General features: G+C 37.9%; 1 protein-coding gene across 1 annotated transcript; it reads right to left on the reverse strand.

Moving 5' to 3' along the window:
* Positions 1-1,754: 1,754 nt before the first annotated feature.
* TRAPPC11 (trafficking protein particle complex subunit 11) lies at positions 1,755-27,831 on the reverse strand (the record flags this gene model as incomplete). The annotated part of the gene is made up of 29 exons (XM_082482140.1): positions 1,755-2,715; positions 4,124-4,291; positions 4,657-4,790; positions 5,713-5,804; positions 6,528-6,636; positions 8,268-8,424; positions 8,526-8,591; positions 8,944-9,063; positions 9,728-9,849; positions 11,374-11,522; positions 12,195-12,382; positions 12,924-13,079; positions 13,613-13,743; positions 14,396-14,528; positions 14,631-14,692; positions 15,795-15,940; positions 17,387-17,441; positions 17,528-17,606; positions 17,703-17,782; positions 19,213-19,306; positions 20,198-20,345; positions 20,686-20,819; positions 21,742-21,838; positions 22,069-22,142; positions 22,908-23,007; positions 24,983-25,097; positions 25,956-26,026; positions 26,462-26,631; positions 27,628-27,831. The coding sequence occupies 29 exons, from the start codon at positions 27,829-27,831 to the stop codon at positions 2,671-2,673; spliced, it is 3,399 nt and encodes a 1,132-aa protein (XP_082338266.1). The 3' UTR covers positions 1,755-2,670.
* Positions 27,832-27,909: the final 78 nt, after the last annotated feature.

Here is a 27,909-nt window from a genome sequence, read left to right on the forward strand (position 1 = left end):
ACCTCAAACCTGAAGGAGAGTCCTAGCAGAAGTATTTTTACTTAGAGATTTCCAACCGCCAAAGCGAAGAAAATGTGAAGAGAAACATCTCCTCACATGCAAAAATGAAGTTGGTAGAACCTCCAAAACCCCCGTGTAAATCAACCCTTTGAGAAGGCATCGTGCAAGACCCTAAAAATTGATGAGGAATTAAAATCTTTCTTTTCATCCTTCACTTTTCCTGAACTTCTCAAAACTAGAGTTTATTGGTCAGAAGCAATGAAGAAGGGATCGAGTACCTTTCTTTGCTCCAGACTTCACTGTAGGCCAGGAGATCTGCAGTGATGGGACGCGTTCTTCCCCTTTCACACACTTGGTAATGTAAAAGGGGTGGAAACGATATTGCTGGGGCTAAGTCTCCAGCCCAGTAGCAGTCTGAACATGTTGATCTCTAACTTTTTTCCCTGAAAGCTATTTTTAAACTAGTCTAAAAGTAGCTTCTCGTTTCTTTGAGGCTTAATTAGTTCCAATTAAAATAGCCTATATTTAAGTAGTATATGTTGAAGTTGGAGTGGTGCTCATCAAAATACAGTAAACGCTAAAAAACTGCACTTACACTGCACTGAAATACATGTGCCCTTTTTATCTCCTCAAGACTTCCAAAGGGATTTGGGTTATGAATCACAAACGTTCCCCCCTCAGCATTAGAGTCATGAGTCAGGGAGATAGTCATCATTAATCACTTCTCAAGCATTTTTAACAAGGTGGTTCCTGCTTGCTGCGTGTTTTCATTCACATAAGTCATTTACATAGCATAAAAGGTGTGCCTAGCACTTTACAGACAACCAAGACAAAAAAAGTCTTTCCTTTGTAATGTTTACAGCAACAGTAAGATCATACAAAGCAAGAAAAAAATTCTCTTTGTGAATGGAAAAAAAAAAAAAAAGAATAGAAATTATAACTATGGTAAAGTAGCAAGTAATTTTTCCAAGGTGTGAGATAAATTTGCATTTCTATATTTCTATATTATTTTTATACAGTTCCTAGTTTAACTACTTATCACTTTAAGTAGAAACCTATTTACACAATTCACTTAAGATTGTAATATCATTGCAACCACGAAAGCATTTTATGCCCTCCCCTTTCTCAAAGGAATGCAAATCACTATTTTTGGGGTGGGGGAAGGCACCCCAGTTCTCCAAACACTTACACCACTTGCATCAACATGTCTTTTAAGAAGCAGAAGCGGAGGTGCCAGAGTTGCTGTAATCTGAGTGGCTACTTCAAAGGAAAAAAAAAAAAAATCCCAAACCTGGAAATGAAATAAATTTTCCACTCTCAAAAAAAAAAAAAAAAAAAGAAAGAGAGAGAAAGAGAGTCACGATACCCATTTCCTGATTGCCACTTAGATCATGATATTTAAGTAAAGAATAAGGAAGGTTTCATTTGTTCTTCCCAGCACGGTTTGTCAGTCATCTTCCTTTCCTCCTCTATACACTCAAAAACCCTCATATAATATAACTACATCTGCATTCCACAGAAAAGCTGAATATGCTCATGCACATTTTTTCAGGACTGACAATTAGCCTATAGTCCTTTCACTGGTAAGGAATATTTACATCCTTCTCTAATGCTTTTTTCCAAGTATTACAGCTGTTATTTTGGACTTCAGTGCCATAAATGAATGTATCGGCCCACAAGACAGACCAGAGTTATGAAACAACAGCTATGAAAACAATGAAATTAAGGACACCGTTTCAGAAGTACTCTGTTACAAGCTGTTTATTAGAACTTCACTTTGACAATAAATAAGGTATTTCCCAAGCAATCAAAATGTAATTATTTAGAAAGTTAAACAACTGAGATTTTCACAATGCATTTTTTTTCATATATACATGATTTACTGTATTTTAAACACCAGTTCAACCGGAGCTGTACAACAGCAGGATGTCCATTTTTTAAATTCACACAGCAGGAGACTACAAAGACATACCTTTAATCTGGAAGCCGCGTGTGTAAAAATAATCCCAAACCCTATCAACTTCAGGTTGGACAGTCCAGCTGTTACGAATGAATCTCCCTATTCATTAGACTAGCTGCTGAAGTCAAATTCGGACGTATGGCTTACCCAGGAGAAATAGTGCCTTTTAGATTTATGGTTTTAAAGAACTAGTAAGCCGCTCAATTCCAACAGTTCAACATAACCATTTGTAGTTTACTGTGCTACTGCAAACCCTGTTCTGCCCTCAACACAAGCAGCACAGAACAAACTTCTGTAAAGAATGATTATTTTCAACATCATAAATCTCCAATAGTAAGTACGAACTTTGCAATTCAACTTACTGTTAATTATGAAAACATCTTTCAGTTTTGGTCAAATGAATTAGCATTTCTTCACTTAAATACTCAAGATATTTAATATGCCTTAATAATACTTTTAAGAGTTTGACATTCAAAGTTAACTTCAAAAGAATGTTCCTGTTAAATAAAGCACCGGGGTTTCCTCATATGTTTATTCCTTAAAGAAAGTCTACGAAAGACTAGTTTCATAACATTAGTTCTGCTAGGAGTTGTAATGCAAGAATAAAATTTAATTCTTATGGTTTGATCAAAGCCATGTTTCCAAAGTAAGCTTTACATACTCTGTGCAACATTCCATTTTCTTTAAGTGCAGAGGTACAGGTCTCAAAGTTACGCAGCCGCAACTGAGTTATCATCTGCTTGACGACCCTGAGGCTTTAAGAAAATAAAGACAGAGAATTAAAAAAAAGGAAAAAAGAAAGAAACCCAAACGCAAAAGACTGAGGCTGTTATGAAACTCAGTTTGCAATACATTGTGTTGATCGGTGTAGCTCTAACACACAAGCATGGCATTAAGCCTATCCTTACTTCTATGGGTTTCCAACAGTAGCAGAAACACAGAGGACATCCACCTGGAACATCAGTTTGGCCCAGAGAGTACTTGGTAGAGACCTCAGCTCCTTAACTGCCCCGTGAAATGCCAAGAGCATCTCCGTACACGTTTGGACAGCTTAGCCCAAGGCCTGGCTGATCAGAGTTCTGCATATTACTGCAGTACAAGCTGATAATTATCAATAAAACAGGAATGAGACTGACAGTTTCTTGGAGGAATTTTAAGCAGAATCACTACAGATGGGAGAGAGCAAGGAGAAAGTTTTAAAGAAAAGGCATCCTTACAATAAGGCTTTTTGAGGTCCTGACAACTCCAAAGCAAAAGCAAAGAATTCTGAAGCCCAAGAGATTCCACAGGAGTGTTGAGAACTCCACACTTTTGAGGAAAAAAACCTTTTCTATTGACTTAGGAGGACATCTTGACAACCAATCTAGAAGAGCCACTGATTGACAGCATATGCAAAAAGTAAGCTCTGCCTATCTCTTTTGGCTAAAACAAAATTGAAAGAAGGCCAGGCCCGTTTCCTGGAAACAGGATTACAGATGTCTGAACAAGTCCATCTCAAGTCATATAAACAAACTCTCCAGGCGCCCTGATTGCCAAGCTTGACTAAAAAGCGAATACAATATTCTGGAGACAGCAGCAGTGCAGCGAGAAAGCAATGTTTTGGGCAACCGGATTTGAATGATTCTTAAAAAGTCAAAAGAAGCCTGTGATCTATTTTTCGCTACATGATTGAACTGTCTAAGAAAAAAGTCCAGAATGAGTGATTCGCTAAGAGGATGTGTTTTTTCAGAAGTTATTTAGGGAGGTGTGGAATGCTACAGTGTTTCAGAACCTAGTCACATGGGTTGCTCAAACACCTTTTTTCAGGAGTGCTACAAACTATGGTATTAAAGTATTTCATTACATTTAGCTCACTCCATTGTACTCAAAATGGAGACAAGTTTAAAACTCATTTTACAGATCAAGGCATGGAATAACAGGGACAGACTAAGCACATTCAGGCAGTTCCTCTAATTGTAACTAAGTATCTGTTGCACGTCAACAGATTTCTTAAAGATTTGGATTGAGGACACCAATGTACAACCCAACATTTTTCAAAGCAAATTAACTCTGTTACAATCCGGCCGTTTTAGGCTGCTTTGAGCAGAGCTGGGGTGGTATTGCCCAAAAACTGAGCAGCCCCCCAGGGAGCCTTTAAACACAAGGCACTTCTCACAGTCTTACCTTTACAAAAATGTGTGTCGGTATGAATCGTCTGAGCAGCTGACTAGTGAAGTTTGGGAATCGCAGCAGGTTAACATGAAGAGATGGTAACTGCTGATATCCAGCCATCAGAGGATAGAAGTTATATAACATTTCCTGCTGAGTGCCAGGAAGGATTCTTAATCGGATCTTAAAGAAAAGAAAAAAAAGCCACAAACACAGATAAGTCCTGTGACCAACAGCAGTCCTCTGTTTACTTTCTATTTATATACCGGTTACTTTCTGAAGTTGGAAAGAATGCAGTTACTTTCCTATTCTAGTTAAACAATTACCTGTAAACTGAAACACCACAAACAACAGGACTCCTAGTCAGGCTTCCATTTAGCCCTTCGTTAAATGGAGTCTGCATCCATGTTTTCTTCCAGACAAAATTTACCATACTTTAGACATCTAAAACACGAGTTTGTCCCCACTGCACATCAGTGTATGTCTAATCAATGTATTCTTCACTACCTGATAAGCCAGCAGGATCCATCAATGTGACAACTTTGTACCTGTTTAAGGCCAGAGAACATAAAGGCATCACTGGGTTCCACTGACACCTCCACATCCTGGACTAAGTTGGTCTTATTTTGCAGGTGATATCTGACAGGTAGGGATTCTCGGACTCGACCAAACGATGGCAGATCTTTGGGGAAAAAAAAAAAAAAAAGTAAGTCATCTCAAAGACAAAATACATTTTAAAGTTCCATACATAAAAACCGTGTCTATCACAAAGAGCAGGGAAAACTTCAAAGGAAAAAAGATGCAATAACTAGGCATCTAAAGCATTTCTGACAAGCTTTTTCAGAAAAAAAGACTAAAGAACAGAACACAACTTCATTACAACTTTTGCATATCACTTCAACATCTAGTTACAAAACCCCCACCTGCTAACCCTGTCCAGGAATACTAAATAGGAAGTCACTTCAGTTGCTGCTGGGTATTTTCAGCTTACCAAAACCTTATCAGATACCATCAGGAAGCTCCTTCAAAATATAACAGGAAAGGATGGTGGAAGAAACTCAGTATAAATGAAACAGAACTGAGGAACACGGAGGAATTCTGTGTGTTCAGTGAGCTCTCCACTACCCCTCTGCTTTTGTGCAGGTGAAGTGCTCAAAGAGAAAACAGTTCACCTGCCCGCAAGCAGCTCCAGTTCTCCAGGGTGTTTCTTTCCTGGGATGCAGCCAGGGCGTGGGTGGATGGAACAATTCTTGCCATAGGCGTCTAGAGAAACCTACTGGGAAAGCAGCATCAGCAGAGGTAACTCTGTGCTGCCATGGAACACAGGTCAGCTTTTTTTTTTTTTTTTTTTTTTTTTTTTTTGACAGGTTTTAAGAGAACGCACTGCATAACTACCTTCCGGCTCTTCCCTTGAACTGAAGGGGGGGGAAAGGGGCAAGACTCGGGGTAGTCTAAGTGATGGTATAGTTTCTTTCACTACCTCCATAATATCCAGCACCAGTTTTCCATCTTTTGCTGCAGTAAGTGCAAGGTCCGGATGCCATAAAACTGCAGAGGTTCTTAAAATTCTAATGGGGATATGTATGTTGTCAAATTAATATTACCTGCATTAACATGGAGGGGAATGCTCTCTACAATCACATGCGGCAGAGTGATGACTGTACTAACAACAGGTACACTTTCCACAGGTGAGCTTCTGCAGGAAAAAGTCAAACACAGACCATGTTGAAAATTATACAACAGTATAAAGTAATGTGTGTACACCAAAAGAACATCACTTATGTGATTAAACTAAAATTACAGGAATTTCAGTGGTAGAAAGAAAAAAACCAAATCCTTATATTGTATTGTTTGCAGTGAGAAAAAAAAAAAAGCACGAGCATGAAGATAAAATTGCAAAAGGCAAGAAAGAACACTAAACAGCTCTAAAACTAAATAAAAGCAAACTAGAAGAAAGATATACCTCAACATTTGTCTTTGAAAACTGAGTGAACACATAAACACACAACCTAGGGTGGGAAAACAGTTTTCCCATTTAAAAAGTTTGTTAGTTTCTACTGTCACAAAACTATTCCTTTGACTTGGCTTCTCAAGTGAAGTATTTCATGATTGGAGAAAACAGGGAGTGCAAGGTGACAAAACAGCTCTATAATTGACCGAAGATCTTACAAAGAAATCTTAATGGAATGTGAAAACCGTAACTACATAATATTTATCTCTTAAGTGAAATACATATTTGTTAAAAAATCTAACATGCTAAGCAGTAATTAGTAAGGTCCAAAGTCTAGACAGTGCTTGCTACAGGAAGATCCAACACTAAAAAAGCCCCCCCCCCCCCCCCCCGGCCCAAAACCCAACTCACCATCATCCCTACAAACCAACTTATTTCTTCTCGCCATCCAAGCAAAGAGATACCTACCTCTTCCAGGAAATGACGTAACAGCCAGTTGCCACTCCACCAGCATTAGCAACTGGAGGACATCGAAGGCAAAAGCACTCGCTGGCACTCTCACCTGTCTGTAAAACAACTATCAGCAAGATTTGGTTTAAAATCAAAAGCGTAATCATTGCTGCAGAAGCCAAGTCTAAAAATCCAATACGATACAAACACAAGTGTTCAGCCAGAAAGGCAAACTGTACCTACATAATATATAAATTCAATAAAAATTGTGAAGTATCCCAATACGTAAAAGGTTGACATACAAATATATGACAGCTTACTTTCTAAACAGCATTACAAGGTCTTTCATGTACACACAGAACAAGTCATTACAAATTTAGAGTTCACACACACACACATTAAAAAAAAAAAAAAAGCAAAATAATGCCAATTCAAATTCTACACTTCTCCCACAGCAAGTTCCAAGGCATCAGCGTAAGACGTCTTTCATGTTTTAAAATGAAAACAAATACGGACATTTCTCCTCTCCCACCCAAACGGATGAGAGGTGGGGAAAAGGGAACACAAGAAAAATCTAGTGGCTTTGAGTTTTCACTCTTTTTTTCTTCTTTTTTTTTCTCCTCCACTTGAGTGAAGTAAGAAAAAAAAAGTACCTTTTCACATAGAGAAGAATTTAAAAATAATTACTAAGAAAACAGATGTTTCAGTCATTCAAAATTAATCATTAATTTTTATTAAGTTTTACAAGGTGGAGGGGTGGGGGTGAGAAAAATCAACCAAAAGGTGGAGAGCTGAATAGCTGGGGCGGGGGGGAGAGTCATACCTCCTGGCAGTTAGCTCTTTAGGAGCAACAACCAGAAGCCATGAAGCACATGATGCCAGAGGTGAAGATGAAACCTCATAGTTTGAAGACTAAAGGACCTGGGAAACAACTGGTTTTTGCCAGGTAACCCTCGAATCTAGGAACTAGAGTCCGACAAGCCCTTAATTACATGGGTAGACAGCTGCCCCACAATCAGGCAGCCACCCAAATTGCCTCATTTTATTCCAAGTTTTGATGGAATACACACATTTTCACATCTCTAACTTAGCAAATGCAAAGACAATGTTTTACCGGAAGATTTTGGATGAGCTCTACTGCTACTGCTTCATTTATTTAACTTTAAAGCTAACATACTGCACTCTTAAAGGTTGAGATCCATAAGTTGGGGGTTTTTTTTACATTTAAATAATGTTATTAAATTTAGTAGTATAAAGTATAGTTAGTATAAAAAAAGATGCTTACTTCTAACTGTTCTTTATAGCCTACCCTGTCTAGCTTCACGTTTTTTAGTTTCATGACTGCAATCATGGACGTGGATCCCTTTAGCCTTTGGGTGCTACCTCTATTGTGTAGTAAAGTGTTTGCCTTCCAGAAAGTATACATAGACCATAAATACTGGAGGTACTGAGTATCTTTTCATATGGATATCTAAGAAGTTGCTTATCAGAAGTACTTTCAGGTGCTTTCCTTTACATCTGTCATATTTAGAATTTTGGTTACCACCCATAATTCAAGTCTATTTACTTGTGCTAGTGAATTAGAACTACGTTTTGAAGCATGCTGCTGTTGTGTTCTGGCAAGCAACTCCAGTATTAAGCAGCTTTCTTCTATTTAGAGTCTGATAAGCAAATGCCGTTTAAAATTTCCCCCTTTCGTACTCCCAACTTAGGCAAAGAGTATCCTCCTGACAGAGAGCATAATCTAAGACGACTTACCATTCTCCACATAAGATTCCAGTTGATCTACTGGGGTCATGGAAGCTGACAGTTGTAGCTGGCTGGTTACAATAGTGAGAGGCCAAGGAGAGGCACTCAGGATGTCCGTCATCAGTAAAAACGGTATATCTGCAAATACTCTGTCCAAGTGCTCCAACTGTCAAGACAGACACAAGATCTGGCTATTTCTAACTAAACAGGGCGCGACTATTGGAAGTGATGCGATTCCAAAATATCAACAGCTTTTCAAACACGTACCTTTGTGGAGACAAATTTGACAGCAACATCAAAAGGAAATACTGTTTCTATGGTTACAGTTTCATCCTGTATAGGTAGCAAAAGGGGTGGTAAGACAAGAAAAACATATTCAGTTTCAGATCTGTCTATTGATGTCAAAGGTTACTAATGTAAAATTACTTTTAATCATCAATTTAACCAAGTCCTCCCCAGGGCAGAACGTCTTTCTAAGATATTTAAGAATAAACATACAAAACTTTTCTTCCGATTATACTTATGAAACTGCTCACCCTAAATTTGGCTACCATACTGCTGATTATCATTTTTTCTATCTACTAGAAAGGCTTCTAAGAGACTCGAAATTACAGCCTTTAGTTTGAGAATATTTCTTGCATTTCATGAATGTATTTCCAGCAACTGGTGCATCTTTACATCCTACCCGGTGGCACTTGCAGAGGATTTCTTTCCCCTCAACGACAGTGCTGATTAAGTAAGAAACGTAAACCAGAAACATCCTTGCACCGACCGTTCCACAACGAATGTATATTGGTTTTTCCAGCTGCAAAATAAAGGAGACCGTGTGAGCCAAGCTATACATTAATTAGGCCTAGAGCTGCCCAAAAGTTGTTAATCATCTTACTTGGTCCAAGAGGGCAATAGTAGAATGGATATTGTTTTGACCAAAAAATCTCCTACAATGCATGATCTTAATCACGCAGTGAATGACTTTTAATCAGAGTAGCATAGCTCCAGTTGCTTTGCTACTGATGCTTGTCTGTTACTTAACAGTACAAGAAAAGAACCGTTACTGTGTAATATATAACACACCCAACTTCTAATTTACTAGTCACAATTTCAGTTTGATGCAACATCTGCGTATCTGATCCTCTACCATGTTGGATCACGCTTGCTGACTATTATTATCTACTGTCCATTAGGCATTGCATTTAATTAACAGCTGACATTAGCCTCCTTACCTTATTTCTTATCTCCCTGCTGTATCATCGATCCCAAAATATACCTTATTCCCAGATTTAGTCCAAAAGGGGATCTGGCTAAAGAAATACTAAACTACAAGTAAACAATAGATAAAATATGCCATAAGCATTTCATTTATCAATTCAGATATCTGAAAGTAAACACAGGTCCTTCTACGAGAGTCTTTTATTAGTTGATCCCCGTTTTCTTAAGTGTGATACAGAAAGAGGGTTTTAAGCCTTCACCTTTTCCCCTGGTTGCAAGTCTCCTACAGGGATATCAGGAAGCAGTGCAGGAAAGGAGTCATCACATGCTTCTGTTCCATGAAGAGTCACCTGAGTTTTCTGAGTCAGGTTGGCATCTTGCCCTAGGATTAAAAACAGTCTTCATATCCACGCAGGCTTATATCACTGAAGCATTAAAGCAATAACTAAAAATAATACGATATTCATCTCAAAAAGCAATACATGAGGAATTAACATTGTTCATTTGGTTGAGGGAAGCTTTCAAAAGTACCAGCAAAGGATAGATTTGACAACACCTTAAGTTTTCTAACTTGGAGGGATCACATCCTGCCAGGTCTTTTGTTTCATCTGTTTAAGCCAGGGAAAAAAAAAAAAAAATCTCAAAAATCAGAAATCATATCTAGATGTTCCCTACCCTATACAAAACACAATGTGATTATGTGATCCAAGTTTTTCTTGGTACTCTATATGAAGTAAAAAGGAAGTTTCACTGTTGTGTGATTCTTCTCTTTTCAAGAGCATGGCTTAATGATTTTCCATCTTTTTAAAATCTGTGTTGAAAATACATAAAAACAAATGTATAGACGTTAAATGACACCATACTTCAGTCAGAGGTTAACTAGAATACTGGCATTACTGCAATCATGGGGGATAATTTACAAAAGCAAAACAAGCCATATCTTGCCAAAGAGTGGCAACTGTGGAAAATATATTACCTTCTCTATAAATGAAATGTCAAATTTCAATTGTTCTTTTAATGTAATCAGCAAGCCCACGTTGGCCTTACATATCATGTGTTAAGAGTCAAGATCAAGGTGGGAAAAAAATAAATAAAACTATTAAACACTGCTTTAGAAGCCAAGCCCAAACATCCAATTAAATAAGTTTAAAGAACACTCCACTGACTTCAGTGAACCGAACACATGCATAGGGAATGTGGTTCTATTTTAGAGTACACAGCACATACTGCATCCTACATACTAGTGGCTTAAAAATATTTTTGCCTTTTAGGATAATTGCTATAAATAGGTGTACCGAGTGTAACATTTGGACTTCACACATTGAAAACTGTCAGCAATATCTACATACAGTTAACTAGGACTTAGACATATAATATTTGCACTTTTTCCTTTTAATTTGAAGGAATACTGTCTCCACCACTTCCCAGATTTCAAGCAGTTTAAAAACCAAACCACATTGTCCAGGGCAGGGAAAAAAAGCAGGGGTGGGTGTGGGAGAAAACCCACAAAGACTATACTTCAAAAACATTTATCTAGCACTGTCTAATGCTTTCATCTCACCAAGAAAAATACCTCTCTCTTAGGAAAAGAAAAATTTAGTTATGAGCAAATTAAATAAAAGGTTAGGAAGGAATACACGAGCTTCCATGCTTTCTTTCAAATTTGTAAAGACTTATCTTTTGAAAATACCCATGTAAGCCCCACTGACAAGCAGTGGTTAAGATAACCATAACTGAATGGGTCTGTTAGCTCTTGTTCTTACTAGTATCTCATCATTCCCAACCTTCACTTTGCTTTGGCTCTTAATTACTGCAGGAGAGCCATTTAATATATTTCTCTGCATTGCATCAAGAACAAGGAGTCAACTAGGAGACTGCTGGATTAAAAGAAAATAACCCCAAATACCTGGCTTTAAACCTGCTGTAAGCTTAACATCTTTGGCCACTGTCTCCTCATGTGACTGGACTGTCACAATCAAACAATACATTTCATTAGTCAGGGCAGGAGGCTCATGACGGAGCTGAACAGAAATGTTTGGCACTCTAGAAATAATCCTTTAAGAGAAAAGACTCAGTTACTGTATGTTTCTTAAATAACAAGTTTTTAAGCCTAGTTTAAAGGACATTAAAACAGCCTACTGTTTAGGAGAGTTCTGACAACTGGTAGCTGAATAACTAGGAGATACAAGATTCCTTAAAAGCAACATGATGCAAACAACTCTATAAAAACAGTTTAGAACCCAGTAATAAGCATTAATGGTTCAGATGTTCTGATAGGAAAGAAAAAAGCATCCCCCCACCAACAGCAAATCAGATTTAATTCTTTTGAATACATCTAAATTAGTGTTAGCCTGTTTATTCATAATTATCTTCCCATACAGTTTCTTAGGGATTCTTTCTGTGTGTGATGGCTTTTGTAAGAGAAAAATAACACCTCTTAGTTTGCACAAAAATCTGGGAAAAGTCTGCCTAGCCAAGTTAGGGGAGAACTAAAACATACTTGATATGCTCAGAGATTAACGCAAGCTTTTTCTATATTTCTGGAGCATCAAAAATCCTAAAGAATTAAGATAGTACGTATCTTATCCCCAGTTAAGCAAAGAAATATTACAAAGCTCATATTAAAGATGACCCAACAAGTCTGTTTTCTTTTTTTAGGCCAAGTGATCAGGAATTCGCAAGAGACTCACAATGATACACCATGTCTATTTTCAAGTTTTTACTCACATAGTGCTTGCCTGAATAGTCAAACTGTCCCAGTGCACTTCATTATCTGGAAGCTTAGGTCTTCGCCTGAAGGAACGTGCTGCCTGCAATGCTTCTTGAGATGAAGCAGCATCTCCACCTCCTCCACGCCAGTTCAGAATCACACATCGGCCAGATTCACTCCCCAGGATCAAATCCATAGAGGTGATCTAACAGATACAAATTTAAACACATACCAGTAACTTTGTCTGTAAGAATATAGTTTTCCAACATATACAACATCACACCAACTGTAAGAATATAGTTTTCCAACATATATAGGCACAATAAAGGCCCATATCAATAAAAAGCTTCTAGCAGGTTTGCAGACTGAAGACACCTCACCACTCCAGGATTTGATTTAATGAAACGGTGGTGGGAAAAGTGTGTGTGTGTGTGCAGTGTAGTATTTTGTAGTGTCCTACCCTCCCCTAGTGCTATACCACCCTCCCCTCTTTTTTTTTTTTTCCTTTTAAAGTATTGCACATATAAAAATCATAAACAAACTTGAAGCAATACTTAAGCTTTTGCGACAAGTTTTTGCATTGGCATGTCAATAAAATTTTACTCTCATTTTTGGTACTTAGTTTCAGGAATTCAAACATGTGGAACAGCAGTGACATTAGTAACCAGTGCCAGATTAGAGGCAGTTTTGTAGTTTTGAGTTCTTTGTAAGCATCAGTAAGAAAGGTGTAAAACAAACTGACAAACCTCAATCTTCTTTCCTACATCTTCAGTTTTTGCAACAAATTTAAAAGTGAACTTTCTTGTTTTGCCAGGGACTAAACACATTGTTCCTTGAGATGACTGTTCTAGAATATCACTTTTTTGATAGGCTTCTTCTACTACGCAGTATTGGTTGTAATCCTACAATGGAGGAGCAGGAAAAAAAGTTGATAAATCCAGACTTAAAACATCTTTAGAGAGTAACAGTAGCATAGCAAATATTAAGGCTCTGTGTTACTGAATCAAACTATATGGGCTTTTGCTACTTTTCACACTATTGAAGTTAGACTTCATAAGTAATTACAATGCAATTCTTTGACACAAGATATCCATTATATTAATGTTACTTCATGCACAAACATCAAGAGAAATAAGACATTAAAATGATCCTTCTAAAATTTCAGAGAGCTTCATAGAAAACCAAAGATATGATAGGTAAAGTAATCAAACCGCATTTGGGAGTTCTATCACAGTATCAATATATTTGTCACAAGTGATAGATAATGCAAAAAGAAAAAACACTTTTCCAACTTAAGCATTAACATAGTTTTTGGAAAAGAACTTTTGATTTTATTTATTTTTTTTATGTTTTGATTTTTTTTTTATGACTAATAGATATTATTCCATTCTTATGATAAGCTTCTATCACTACGTCAGAGACAGAACATAGTTACCTGATTATTGAAACTGATGCAGAGCTTAGAAAACCTGATAGGATGAGGACAATCAGCTCTCAAGTATACATCAAACTGCACAGGAACATCAACATGAAAACTAGGAGCAAGAAATTTTGCTTTACACTGCACTGGAATTAAAAAAAAAGGGAAAAAAGAAAAAAAAAAAGAAACAAGAAGTAGGCAGCAAATACATCAAATGACAACATTAAATTCCAGAAGCACACTCTTGAAATAATTGCAGTAAATAACTCAGTAAATAATTGCAGACTGTTCTGTGTATATGCTTTAAACTTCAGGTTGTACATAAGTGGGACAAGTTTGGCTACTAAAATTGTCAGAGAAAGCCACTTTTCAGCCCTTGGTCAAAACCTTTGCAGAGGAGAGGCGAGGCAGACGTCCAGCAGAAAAGAAAATCTGTACACTTATATCTGTCTTTTGTAGGTAACGCTCACTCACGCCCCCCTTCTATGGGGACTATTACTTTGCACCCATTCTGCCCTCTTTCCTCAAAATCCCACTTCAAGGCACACCAGAGTGGCAGAAGTCTTTCAAAAAGCAAGGGATTCTTCTTTTGCGATCCACATCATGGATAAGAGATCACCGGCTTCTCTCACGATTTCTTATCTTACAGATTTAGATGAAGAACAGAGCAGTGCTAAAACAAGTTTTTTCAGTGTTGCGGGCTTTAATACTAGCTTCGTGTTTTTTCCTAATTAGTTATTTTCAGGATATAACTACATCGAAATTTATAGTTTGGTGTAAATTTGCTTTCTTACTTACCAAATGGTATAAAATCTTGGACTTCTATTGTAAAAACATTACTGCCTGCCAAGGAAACACGGTCAGCCCACAATTTTTGTGATGCTTTCACAGCAGCAGCATCACAATCAGGTTCAGGATCTGGGCTTTCATTCTGTATCCAGATAGAAGATTACAAACAACAACAAAAGAAAGTTACCAAACACTGAACACTCTTAAGATTATTTAAAAAGGTAATAGGAGCTTTGCCACTTACCATTAGAACTTTTATCAGATTTTTTTCTATTCGAGATTTCTGATCTTCTTTAAGAGTTGATGCTAGCACACAGAACCAAACCAAAAATTACAAGACAGAACCAAGTTCTCTTACTGTTTTTGTTCAAACTTAAAAATAAATCTTTTCTTTAGACTGCATCTTTCAAAAACACATATGCTGAGGGGGGGGGAATCTAACATACATCTACTGGTAATGAAGGATTCATTCAGTTTTCAGAACTTCCCCCATTTTAAGTGTTTCCTCTTACTTCCACCTGAATTAAGTAAGATTTTTTTTTGTTACACAAGCATTTCATAGTTTATTGGAGGAAAACCCCAAGAGAATAATGCCTATACCTTCTTGTCATTTATGTTTAAAAATGGAAGAAACAATAGAGAAGTCTGGACCGTGCAAAGAGGCATGCTCGGATAATATTAGAAATAACAACTAGAGAAGGAGACAGGAAGAAAAAAGGACTAATTAAAATAAGCACTCTTCTGAAGATGAAGAAAGGTGGGTTTGTCTCATTGGCTATTCTTTAATACAAAGCAGAGTAGGCTGGCTAGCTAACAGAAGGCACAAACCCATTTTTACCACACCTACTCTAAAAGTAGTATTAGTTAGCAGTTTAAGGCATAAAAAATTGTTTCAGCAATGTCAAGTAACAGACATTACACGAAACAGAGTGCTTGCATTATTATTGTGCAACCACACTATGTCACCTTTTTTTCCTAAAACATACCACATGCATATTTCATCAGCAAAGTGCTAGTACAAAGTCTGAGAGAAGTACATTTGGGATTTTAAAGTGCAGAAAAATGGTGCTAGCTTTGTTACTTCCCCTTTAGCTATATTACAGTTCTTCCCCCACCCCAAAGCTCAGGAAGTTTCTGTTACATTGTTTGAAGCATCAAACAAAGCTCTGTGCCTCGGATATCCTGACACAATCTATTTGAACGCAATTAATTTTATAACAGAAGAGCAAGAAAATTCAACTCCCAGCATACGAGAGAAGATAATAAAAATTCAACACAGGTATACAGTTATTTTGTGGTCAAATTTTTTGAAGTACTGTAAGCACTGTTTGACAATGATTTGTCAGGCTTCCAAACACACATACTTTAATTTTTCTGTATAGGTTGAATATATTTCTTAAAAAAATACCTCTACCCAGTAGCTCTAAAGAGTATGTTATATAATCTTTTATCTGGGCCATCAAATAAGAACATTTCAGAGCTGTCGTCAATATGGAAGTAAGAAGAGTCCACCATCCTTCACTGCGATATTCACACATAACATAATCTAAGAGCCTGCAACACAGTAAAATTGAGAGAAAAACCAGTTATACACACCAGTATTTTTTAGACACTTGCATTTATTTGGTATCATTAGTAGAAAATTCATCTTCACTAATATAAATGCTAGATTAAAGTCTAGTCTAATGTTTTCATATGGCATTAATTTACTGAAAACAGCATGAAATTATTATAAAGAAACACATTTATTCCATGAATTTTCTATTTCAGGCTAGAACAATTTTAACAAGAGAACAACATGAAAACTCACCTGTCTTCACATAAAGAACTAGCAAAACACCAACTGGACAGAAGAGTCTTAGTCCAGCACTGCATTAAAAATATACTTTACTACTGAGTAGGTGTTAAGGCTTAAGAAAAACAAACCAAAACCCCACAAAAAAGCCCCCTTCCAAACTGAAGAATTTTAACGTTCCTTAAGCTGAGATATTTCTTTTCCCTCCTACCTCCTATCCCCTGCTCCCTTCAAGGGTTTCAAAGATCTGCAAACAACACATGCAACTCTCTTTATTGGGCAAAACTGCACACCTTAATATGGTTTTAATACTAAGCAATGTTTGCTACTACTAGCAAAGCAGAGGAGCGAATTTTTTTAAAACTCTTCTCAGCTGTTCAAAGCAAGAGTTTCTGCCTACTTCAGAAAAATCTACCTAAACAAGAAATGCTTATTTGTATAAAAATTAGGTTTGATACAAGTTGACCTGCTTATCCAAGCCTATCTTCTCCTCCATGTAGCTTCCAGTCAGCTAGTAACAACAGTAATCACGTCTCCTACCGCATACATACTCCCTTTACAACATGTGATCTTTGAAACCTAATTAATGCAAACATTATAGGACTCCTACTTAACATGACCTTGACTCCATTTTCCCTTAAAAATACAAAGTTAAGACACTAAGCATAAGACACATCCTTCAGAAAAGATGGTAGCTGTACCTCAGCACTAAGCTTTCCTAGATCTCTAGTCATTAATAGAAGAAAACTGCACCAATAAAAAGAATTCCTTTTGCCAATTCCCTTGTATATAAACAGAAATTAAATTCAGCTACATTTCCATATTTTTTAAATTTTATAACTACAAAGTCTATAATTAAATCTAACTATATTTCCATTGCAGTAGCAGGCAAGTTTCAGAAATCACTTCTGGGGGGGAGCGAGAGAGACAGCACTCAATCAGTGAGCCAGAAATAAATAATATTTGCCCAATAATTAAAACCCCCACAACAGCTTACAGCAGGAAGTCTCTCTACTAACTGACTCATATCTGTTTTGCTTTCTCCGGTATAAGTGGAGTTTGTAGACTCCAATGTTTGTGCTTCAATCAAATCCAGGTACTAGCAGCATCTTAGATGAGCTTCCAACATTATTCCATAGCAATAGGATATGGGATCTTAGTGAGAAGAATAGCACATGAAAGAAGCAGTCATGGATGATACTCACTTCAAAGCTTTGGCATAATCTTTAGCGTAGTAATATTCTTCTCCCATCTGAACCACTGACAGAAAAAATAAATGCATCAGACCAACACTGAAAGTCTTTGCAAAATTAATTAAAAAAATGCATCTGATTTTCTATACTCACTCAAATGACTTTTCATTCTTGGACATTTGTATTTCTTGAACTGAGCGACAGCATTACTCAACAAAGCGATTATTAGCTCCTAGCAGATAAAACCATTACTGATATTGTTATACATGAAAACATTAGGATAATGTTAGAAAATAGGGTGGGTTTTTTTATATAGAATAACACTTACTGAGTGAAGGACATTTTTCTCTTTCAACTGTAGAGATAAAATCCCTAACTTCTCCTTTTCAGGATCAGAAAGATCAAAGCCTGCATAAGACAAGGAAAAATCCATGAAATAGTTCCCTTTGGGTCTGGACAAAATACCTATTTATGTGGTAAGCTATATGCAATGCAAGCTCCAACTTAAGGACACTCAAACTCTTAAACATTCTTTTGCCTAGGAAACAGACATAGCGCTTTAAGAACTCATTCGTCCTTTGTGTTCTAGAAAAGAAATCCTGGAACAAATATCTTGCCTTTAGTTTTTTTTAAAAAAAAAAAAAAACCAAACAAAAAAAAAAACCAAACAAAACCACACAAACCAAAAAACCACAAACACACAACAAACCTTATCTGAAGCTACCCAAAAATAGCAAACTGCAGTAAGACCTAGTCTTTAGACTGCATCTATTAACATTTAAAGCGGATACGTCAAGACAAATTTGTAGCCCTTTTCCTAACTGATCTCAAGTAAGGATTCAAGCTTATGTTTCTCTAGTGGTAGTGAACACCAACATACTAAGAACTGTATAGGGCTTTAAAAGACTATAAACTCTTGCTGGAACCAAAAAAACTGAATACATTATAACAGGTAAAATTTCTTTTCCTCTTCAACTGTTTAACCCTGGCAGTAGAGTCTAATTTTAAAACAGTAACACTTGAAAATAAAAGAGGCTAGACAGTACTAAGTTTACAGTATATGAAAGTCTTTTAAAGACAGCAGCGATAAAGCAGCAAAGCCCAAAGGATATGTAGAGAATAAAGAATAGGAGACCAAACCGAGAGCGAGAAAAGGTAGTAAAACCACAGTCAACAATGAAGATCTCAGAACTGCATGTGTATTCATACATAGCTCAAAGCTGTACATTTTGTCCGAATTTCTGACAAAACATCCTCCTTAATACGCAAACCACAAATTCCTTTCTTAGATTAAAATCTAGTCATTGCATCCTCTCAATCCATTTTGAAATCCAAAAAGCTTTTTCAGAAAAAAAAGTCATGGTTTCCTGTCTACAGTTGACAAGATACAGTATGGATGGCAGCATGAATTTATAACAGTTGCAGTCAGGGACATCATTACTTTTGCTGTATCCAGCTCTCCAACTTCTCTTCCCAGGAGTGCATTTCACTGGAGACAGCCATTCCTGCAGCACACTGGGTACAGGTGGCTTAGGCAGCAGTAGAAACAGAGCAGCAGCAGAGCTTCAGCATGGCCTATGCAGCTTTGCTGAAGACCTGATCCTGCATAAATCTGAGGTTCCTTTTCCTAACTGTTATAGAAATCAAACATATTCCCTGCATTTCCAATTGACACCTGTTCAAGTTGTAGCACCAGCTAACGAGACAGTGAGGTCCTAGCCCTGCATCTGTCTCAGTGGAAAAGGGATCACACGCTGATGCCCACTGAGTCAGCTGGCAGGAGCAGCAGCTAAAGTAGTTTGTCCAAACTCCACAGATATAAAGATACAGAAACGTACTTAATATTCCCTGCCGCCACGGTCTTTGCCCGTAGAAGTCAAGCATTCCAGTTTGCGTTTCCAGGGGATCCGGACTGGGATATACCACAGAGGACTGTAAATTCAGCAAATACAGTCATAAAAAAGGGTTCATGTTTTATTTTAAAGCATTAAAAGTGATTTGATGCTCCAATACACACGCACATAACAGAATAAATTTGCTTTAACACATTTAACCTTTCTGGCCACCTTTACAAAAATAGTACTTCAGGAAACCCAAACTTTTAAATACTCCTCATTCAGTCTGACATCCTACTTCGTTCATGTCAAATACTGTTAAAGAATAACTAGGTAATCCTTTTTAAAACTAGTTCCTAACAAGATAATCCAAGGATAACAAATAAATAGCACCAATAGGAACAAAGATATTTTTAAATAATCAAGACGTCAGCTAGAGAGTAGTTGCATATAATTAGCATGTATATTTAATTGACTGCAGAGATCGATTCTCCATGCAACCCTTTCTGGCAGGCAAGTCTCAAAAAAAGCTCCAAAACCAACAACCACTACCACCACCCCCTCCAAACACACACACACACACACACACACACACACACACACACACACACTCTAACACTGATGTGTTTCTTTGCTTCCTGTAAGCCAACAGATACAGTGCATGTATAGAGAAATATACTGGAAAAACCAAAACAGTAAGTTTTCAAGTATCCAGAAACATAGAAAGCACAGAGGGGTTTTTTTTATAAGTATTTTAAAAACATGTCAGAATTTTTTGTAGTAAAATAAACACTAACACATTTGTTCTGGAATAACTTTTCCAATACATAAAAATGCTTGTAATGTTAGTAAGCATCAGAAAAACACATATCCTTTCTTTGATTTCATTTACGCGTATAACCAATTATTCCACTACCATTTGAGACTAGAACACTGGTTAATTTACTATTTGGTTACTTGCAAAGCATTTTGTCCCCTCTCAACTTACATCATGGTTACAAAGCATACTTGCTAGTTGTTTCCGTTCCTGTGCATAGTAGGCTGCCTGCTGGTAATAGAAACCTGGATTCTGCGTTTGAATTGCTGTCAATCCCAGTTTAATTGCTTCATCAAACAAGTCACCAAAAGCCTGAAATCTATTAAAAAAATTCATAACCAAGATTAGGTACAGAATAGCAATTTGAACTGAAAGGTAAACTTCAATTAAAAGTTCTAGTTAGTCTCAAGACAGATGATACTTCTCTGAAGTTTTGCATCTAAGGTCTATGGCTGCATTTGTGTCATACCCTTTTCATCCCAGGGAAAAGTAGTCAATATTTAATGCAAAACAGAATAATAGCATACAGTTTTCATGATCTAGCGTATCTCTTTCTTAGATAAAGAGTTCAGAATTTGTATCTTGCCTAGACAAGTAAAACAGTGAACTTCACAAGGTTATATGAACTAAAACAGAAACATTACTAAGCATAAACATACTGTTTAGACATCCAGGCAGCATGCTCAAAAGCCAGTTCTGCACTTCCTATTTTTTTCTTGCACAAGTCGATGTGTTTCCTGAACTGAGCAATTGCATCCAGTGGAGTATTATGCTGAAAACAGAGGCGACAGATCTAGAAGAAATCAAAATAAGAGGAACAGAAACCTGTGTTAGGCTGCTAAGGATAAGCTTTAAAAAAAAAAAAAAAAAAAACAAACAAAAACAAACAAACAAACAAAAAAAAAAACACAACAAAACAAACCAAACAACTCACCACACACAAAACCCAAAACAAACTAGTTTTACATATTTGGGAAGAGCTCAAATAGCACAGAAGACAGAGGGAGAAAAAGCAGATATAAACCGTAATACACTACACTTGAAACCACGTGGTCCTCTATTTCATCTAGCATTAATTTTCCTCCCCTTGTTCCCCAAGTCATCAATGGAAGAGCACATAAGTCACAGCCAAATTCAAGATGGAACTGCAAAGCCACTAGGAAGATCATTATCTTTGAAGCCTGCAGTCTGCAAGTGCAATTTGATGGAGTCCAACTCCAGGATTGTTGTAAATGATGGGATAGTCTTGTTTTTAAAAGCCCCCAAAATATCACAAAAGTATGGTCTGATTCTTAAGGCGTTATTTTCCTCCTCCTAATAAGTATTAATTGAATGAGACTGACTTAAACTTTGCAAGATAACAAAAATATTTGAAGAACAAGCAATCCTTGTTTTCATTCCTCCTGCACAGAGTGAAAGTTAAAGAAAGTCTAGTCTTTCAGACAACTGCATCTCAAATGAACTCCAGTCCTTCAAGATACCCCCAAACTTCAGCTAAGGATCTATCTTTTGTGTGGAATTCAGAAGTCTTTGTAAGTCTCAGTGTAACTGAGATTCCACCGATAGCTGTTTCTAAACCATCTCCTTATAAAAAAAAAAATAATATACATATATATATAAAATTGAACTTTTAAACATTTACACATGGGAGATGCATCAACTTTTTTTTTTTTCTTTAAGTAAAGGTTGTGAGAGATTAGAAGTGCACTTGTTACCTTGTAGTTTATAAATCCTGCCATGGTCTTGATTTCCAGCATGTTTGTTTCATGAGCCCTCAATTCATGCACAAGATTATAGGCAGTTCTGTAATTTCTAAGCAGGAATACTTAAATCAGAGTTAAATCACACAAGATAATAAAATTTAAGAACGGGATTGTTGACAGCAGAAAACAGCCTTCCTATCAGAGTGTTCTTCTCAGTGAAGAACTCACCCCTTACATACATGTTTAAATAATTTTGCATTTGGGAAAATATTTATTATTGTCTATGGCTTAGCAGTAATTTGGGGTAGAAGGGGTGGGGGAAGATTATGTGAGCCTTACTTGAGAGCATTCTGCGTATCCTGTTTCAGCTCACTGAAGAATGCTATTTTGAACTGGTGTCTAACAAATAAAAGCTGCAAAACATAATCAGTGTATGTCATTCACAAACATCCGAACACATCTGTTACCTACAAAGCAGACAGAGGTGATAATTTCCCAGGTTTACATAATATAGCAGTTGACTTGAAAAACTGACTAGGCAGCTGTTTCCTAATAGTTCGCTCTGCCACCACAACGCAGCAGTGATCTTTCAACAGATTTAATCTATTCCAAGCCTTTCACCTGGAACAGGGCAGAAGCTCTGCCCCAAAAATCTCTACACCAGTGTTGATTGTTCGCTTGGAGCTCACCACGCAGATCCCAGCTTCCAAGAGAGGGAAGCTGGCAATCACAACAGAACATTGCGTGTCTGAGCAGACATTTAACAATTTGAAAAGCAAAATCTAAAGTCAAACCAAGGGCAAGTTTAAGTTCTGAGCTTCTAAGGGAAGCACTTCCCACAAGTTGTTAAGATACTACATTCAAATAGGTTAACCCATACAGAAAATTTAAATTTTTTTAATTTTTTTTTTTAAATCAGAGAAAATAATTTTTGCGCTGTGGCTCTTCCTGTAGGCTTTTCCTCTAAGGAAGGTGTGAGGAAGACAAATAAATGTAAGAACAAAACCAAACAAAGGTTAAGTTGCAGAAAATAAAACCAGATTTACTTTCGTTATTGAAAGAAGGCATCTCAAGTTGGAAGGGAGAAATAAAAACATTTAAGCAACAAACAACCCTTATTTTCATGTTTTAACGTGCAATATAACTTGCACAGTGTTTCAAAAATAGGGTAACATTACCTGATGAGTGGTTTTGTTCAAGAACTCCTTATGAGATTTAACTCTTCGTATTTCTGTATAATAGTAAGTCTGTGCATGCTCATAGAACGCATTTTCCAACCTGCAACAAAGTTGCTCATAAGTTTCACTAAGTTTCTCCCACATACAAAGAAATTCTGAAGTTCATCAGAATAATTTACTTTTAAATATGCTTATCCTAGGGTTGGCAAAGTAGCTTGAGGCATTACTAAACTCTTCTTTAAGTTACCACACAGGGTAAGAGTTTGCAGACAAAAACTCTTCAGACAAAGCCTTACACAGGGGTAGCACAAAGAAGAACAAGTAGGTTCAAGTGCCTTATGGATTGGTTTCTCATACAACAATCTCTAGTATTTAACGTGACAAAGTCTGAGGATAAGCTATTAGGATTTTGCAAGGCAACAGAAAGTAGAGATGCCTCAGTCAAAACAAGGAAGTTTTGCAGAGGCTCTTGGGGTAAGTCTGAACAGCTCAAGATCTTATTTACTGCACTGTGGGGGGAGAAGCGGGAAGGAAAAAAATAGCAGTAAATAAAATTATGAGGGCACAGGCTACGTTTCATTCCATCCAAACATCAACAGCTACCTGTACAAGTATGAGGATGAGGAGGACCCAAGAAGCATATGCTGTATGATCAATTTATAAGGAGTAAAATCAACCAGAACAAGACCAGAATCCAGGATAGGAATACATTCAATAGCACCAATACACACAGGAAATAAAGGATGAAGTACCAGTTCTGCTATTTGGCCAAGAAGGGATCACTGCATACTTTGACTGAGGCAGATAAGGCAGATCACAACTTGTGTTCTGCTCCGCACACAACATAGAGGATGGCAATGAAAACAACAGGACAGACCAACGGACAGGAATTTTCAACTATGAGTTCAGTCACAAAAGGAAGACAAGATAAATTAAATTTACCTATCATAGTTATTTTAGTGGTATATCGCAGCCATATAAGAAAAGACAAGCCAGTCTGAGGGGTAAAAAAAGTTATTCTCTTTTACTACTACAAAATCTCAATTAAAAAAACGTCAAAACAAAGAGATGCATACCAGGAATTCTGACATGATTATATGCTCAAACATTTTTTTTTTTTAAACGTGCATCTTCACAAACTTGGAGTCAGTTGCAAATCTCATATCAAAATGCAACTATGTGCAGTTTGCAAGGGCTTACCCTAGTTAACATGCAGTAAACATTCCCTCTTTAGCACTGAGCAAAACATGAAAAAATGAAAAGTAACAGTTACTTTATTTTGATCAGTTCTAGTAGCTGTTTATGAGCAGCATGGATACAATAACAGCATTGATTTGTGTTAAGAATTTCACTGTTTATGTATAAATACACGGGTGAGAAGGAAGGATTAGTCTCTCAGACCATGACTGCCTCCTCTCCCTGAGCATGTCTGGAAAAATTAAAACTAGTTTTAATAAACCATGATTTGCCTTAGTTTGAGCCTTAATTTTTAAGTTTACACAGGACTGTCTTCCCTTCCCACTGTTCTGTTTTTGAAAGGCCTTTGTAATTTATTTGAAGCTGTATTCCCTGTAAATATTAAAACAGAAAGCACAAGAGACATACATGTGACAAAGGTGTAATATTTGCGACCAAATAAATGCCACTTAGCATAAATAGATAGATACCTATATAGCCAGGAAGCAGAGGGGAAAAAAGCAAAGACCTGCTAATAGAGTTACACCTAATGAAACGTTTGTAGGGAAAATTACTTCAGACCAGCAGGGCCAAAACCACTGTAAAGGTAGAAAAGCCACTTTGCCACTATGCAACTTGAGGAAGGAAATGTATTGGCACAGCCAATAATGTTTCTTCAAAAGTAACATCTCTGACAGTCATTACTCAGCATGACAGAGAACGGGGAGCTGTGTGGAGTTCATCAGGTTGCAGAATAACCTGAGGAATTCCAACAAACAGATAAAACATTCACTGCTGGTCTACAACAAGCACATCACAAAGCAGTGATCCCAACTTACCAACTCTCTCAACATCTCCATTAGCAAACAGTGCAAAACCAGTGGTTTACAGTCACTTACCTTATAATATAACCAACAAGGTGATCAGTGTGTGGAAGTACAAAGAGGGATTTTCCAGAAAGGTCACAAGCATTACATAAAGCCGCTGCCCTCTCTGATGCAATAACATCTTCCCCTGAAGTCAAGGAAAGCACAAGTAAGCAGTATGTGGTGCTGCAATGTCAAATAAGCTCTAAAAACTTGACGAGTACAAGGTATGGAAAAAGCTAACACAGATAAAACTAAGACCACATTATTTCTTACTTCTTTCAGACTACTGATTGCTTCATCCAGCAGAACGCATTGCAGAAACTTTCTAGGAGCAGCTTAGCTAGCAACAACTTAATAGTATGACATAAGCCTTTTGTCTCTCTCACAGAATTAAATACCCTGTGCCTTCAGAAATACAGCAGTATCCAGAAAAGACAAACATATATAGCAGATAGAGAAAACACAAAACCAATAAAAAATGGCTTGCCAGACACTAGAAAGCACACAGCTACAGCTGAAGCAGCAGCTCAACAGAAACATAAGGTTAAAACGTATCATATTTCACAGCTCCACTTGACTCCAAAATGGTGTTGATTAAAACTGAGTTACACTAAAAGGCTTCTGTAGGTATCAAATACCCTTCCCCTAAGTTCTCATTGCTTCTACAGCTTTTCTTGATCTCAAGCAAGGTTTAAAATGCAACTTGCTTACAAGGAGGCATGCTGCATGTATTACACTAGCAAACCATTTTTGATACTGAGTATCAAGAGATGGAGTTGGACTTCAGAGGAAAAAGTTAAGGATAAAAGTATCAAATGCTTAAGGTCAACTGCCCGAGAGCTCTTTCCATTTGTACGCCTTCCTGTGGCTACAATGCATTCATTGTATGTAGATGACATATTATGAACTACATACAGATAATGTGGCAAACAAAAGTCAGCTCAGTCTGTCAGGCCTTCTGGAAAATGGGGTAATCACAATCGTATACAGAGTTTTCTAGTACCTGGAGGTAACGGTGTTTTTTTCTGAATCAGAACCACAGCAACTTTCGTGTTTCTTCCCTGCAAACTTTGCCTAAAATAAAAACACAGCATAGTGACAACATTTTACTTTCTATTTGTGAATAATCAGGAAAACAAAAGAGATTTCAATCCAGATGGAAGCACTGAAAGAATGCTATATAAGAAATAAACCCAAACAACTGCATGCTGCATCATCCACAAAATGCTGTGTTCTCTTCTTTGTTCAGATGGGACAAAGTAGTTTTGCAGATTTTAGCACTCAAAATTTCAGGGGCTGTTTTTGCTTAAATGACTTCTAAAAATAAACCATTAAAAAAAATGTTTCTTTACTGTCAGTTGTACTTCAAAAAGTTAAGTTGAAGCTCTCCTTAAGTTGCTTCTAAGAAAAACATAATATATTTATATATCCTAGAATGCAAAAAGGATTCTGCAATTCATATTTACCATTAGCTTGTAGCACATTATGAACTGAGTGAAAAAAACCCACCTGACAATTTCAACTCGAGTAGCACATTCCGACTGTTTTTCTTTCCATTGCGGCTCATCCCAGTCTAGTTCATAGAACACCACCACAAGTGCTGGAACCAAATTCAGGTGTTTGTTCATCCAACCAGTCTTCAGGATTCCTTTTGGAATATACCATTCATAGGATGTCCTCTGAAAACATTGAGGTTATTAAAGCAAGGTGACAAATCCATTTACCAGCTTCTTAGTACAGCAGGAGACAGGGGAATTGCCTCTAGGTTCTTGTCACTTGTGGATATGTTTGTCATCTTTCCTTTAACATTCTTTCCCTTGAGCCTTTGCTTGCTATTGAGACATACGACTCACTCCTTAGCATCAGGGCCCAATTCCCGAGACATCAGCAACAAAGAACAGCAGATTCCAGGTAGACCGGAGAAAAAGGTCAAGCTCAGAAGCATGTTTCACACACATTCATGAAAAATTAGGTTTATTTTAAAAGGTGGTTCTTGAGGGGCTCTCAAGCAAGAGCCAGAAGAATTCAGTTAGAACTCTTGTTCCTTGTCAGCATGACAGAATTATGCAGTTTTCCAAGGCTTAAACCTATTGATGCTGCTTCTTAACTGCCATTGCAAGGCGGGCAGTAGAGCAGAAATATTTCTTCTGCTGCATTTCAGTTAGTTAAAAGCTTCACTCCCACTCCCCCCCCCCCGAACACTGCAATTTCAAATATCTAGTTTCTCCAGAGTTAGCCTTTGGGTTGGGTTTCACTAAAGCTCAAAGTTTGCAAGCATAACCTTAACGCTGAGTAAACGAACAGCAAGTACTGTAAAAACCAAGTCACATTGGCTTTCTCTGCTTCTGGCTTACCAACTAAGGCACCCTGGTTCCCCCACAGCGCTCTGTCACAACCCCCTTAGCCCTGACAACTCCTCCTCAGGCTTCAAGCTCCCACGCTTCCCCTCCAACAGCGAGGCGAGAGGCAGCAGCGGTCGGGCCGAGCGTTAAGCGCTGCGAGGGCTGCTCAGTCAACCGGGCAGCTCAGCCCAGCCCCTCGCTGCTACGTTTCCCCTCAGGGAGCCACCGACTCCCGCATCCCCCAGCCCCACCCCCGCACTGGGCCTGCCGCTGGCAGGTTTGAAGTCGGTGAGGGGCCGGGCAGCAGCCCGGGGCGCACACTCCGCTCGCTACCTTCGTCCTGCACTTGGGGTACTCGTGGTCGCCGGGGAGCACTTTGAAGGAGATGGGGACGCGGTCGGCTCTCCGGTTGGCGCAGAAGGCGTCCCACACGGCCCGGTGCACGGCGTTGTACACCACGTCCAAGCCGGTGAGGGTGACAAAGGCCATGGGCCGGCAGCACAGCTCCACCGGGAAGTCCCACTGCGTCGGGGTCATCCTGCGCCCGGGCAGGCGGCCTGCGAGGAGGCAGGAGGACGACTCTCAGCGCGGCGCCTTGGCGGCCCGAGCCGACCG

The sequence above is a fragment of the Vanellus vanellus genome (assembly GCF_965231255.1).
Source record: "Vanellus vanellus genome assembly, chromosome: 4".
In the NCBI taxonomy this organism is placed as follows: Eukaryota; Metazoa; Chordata; class Aves; order Charadriiformes; family Charadriidae; genus Vanellus; species Vanellus vanellus.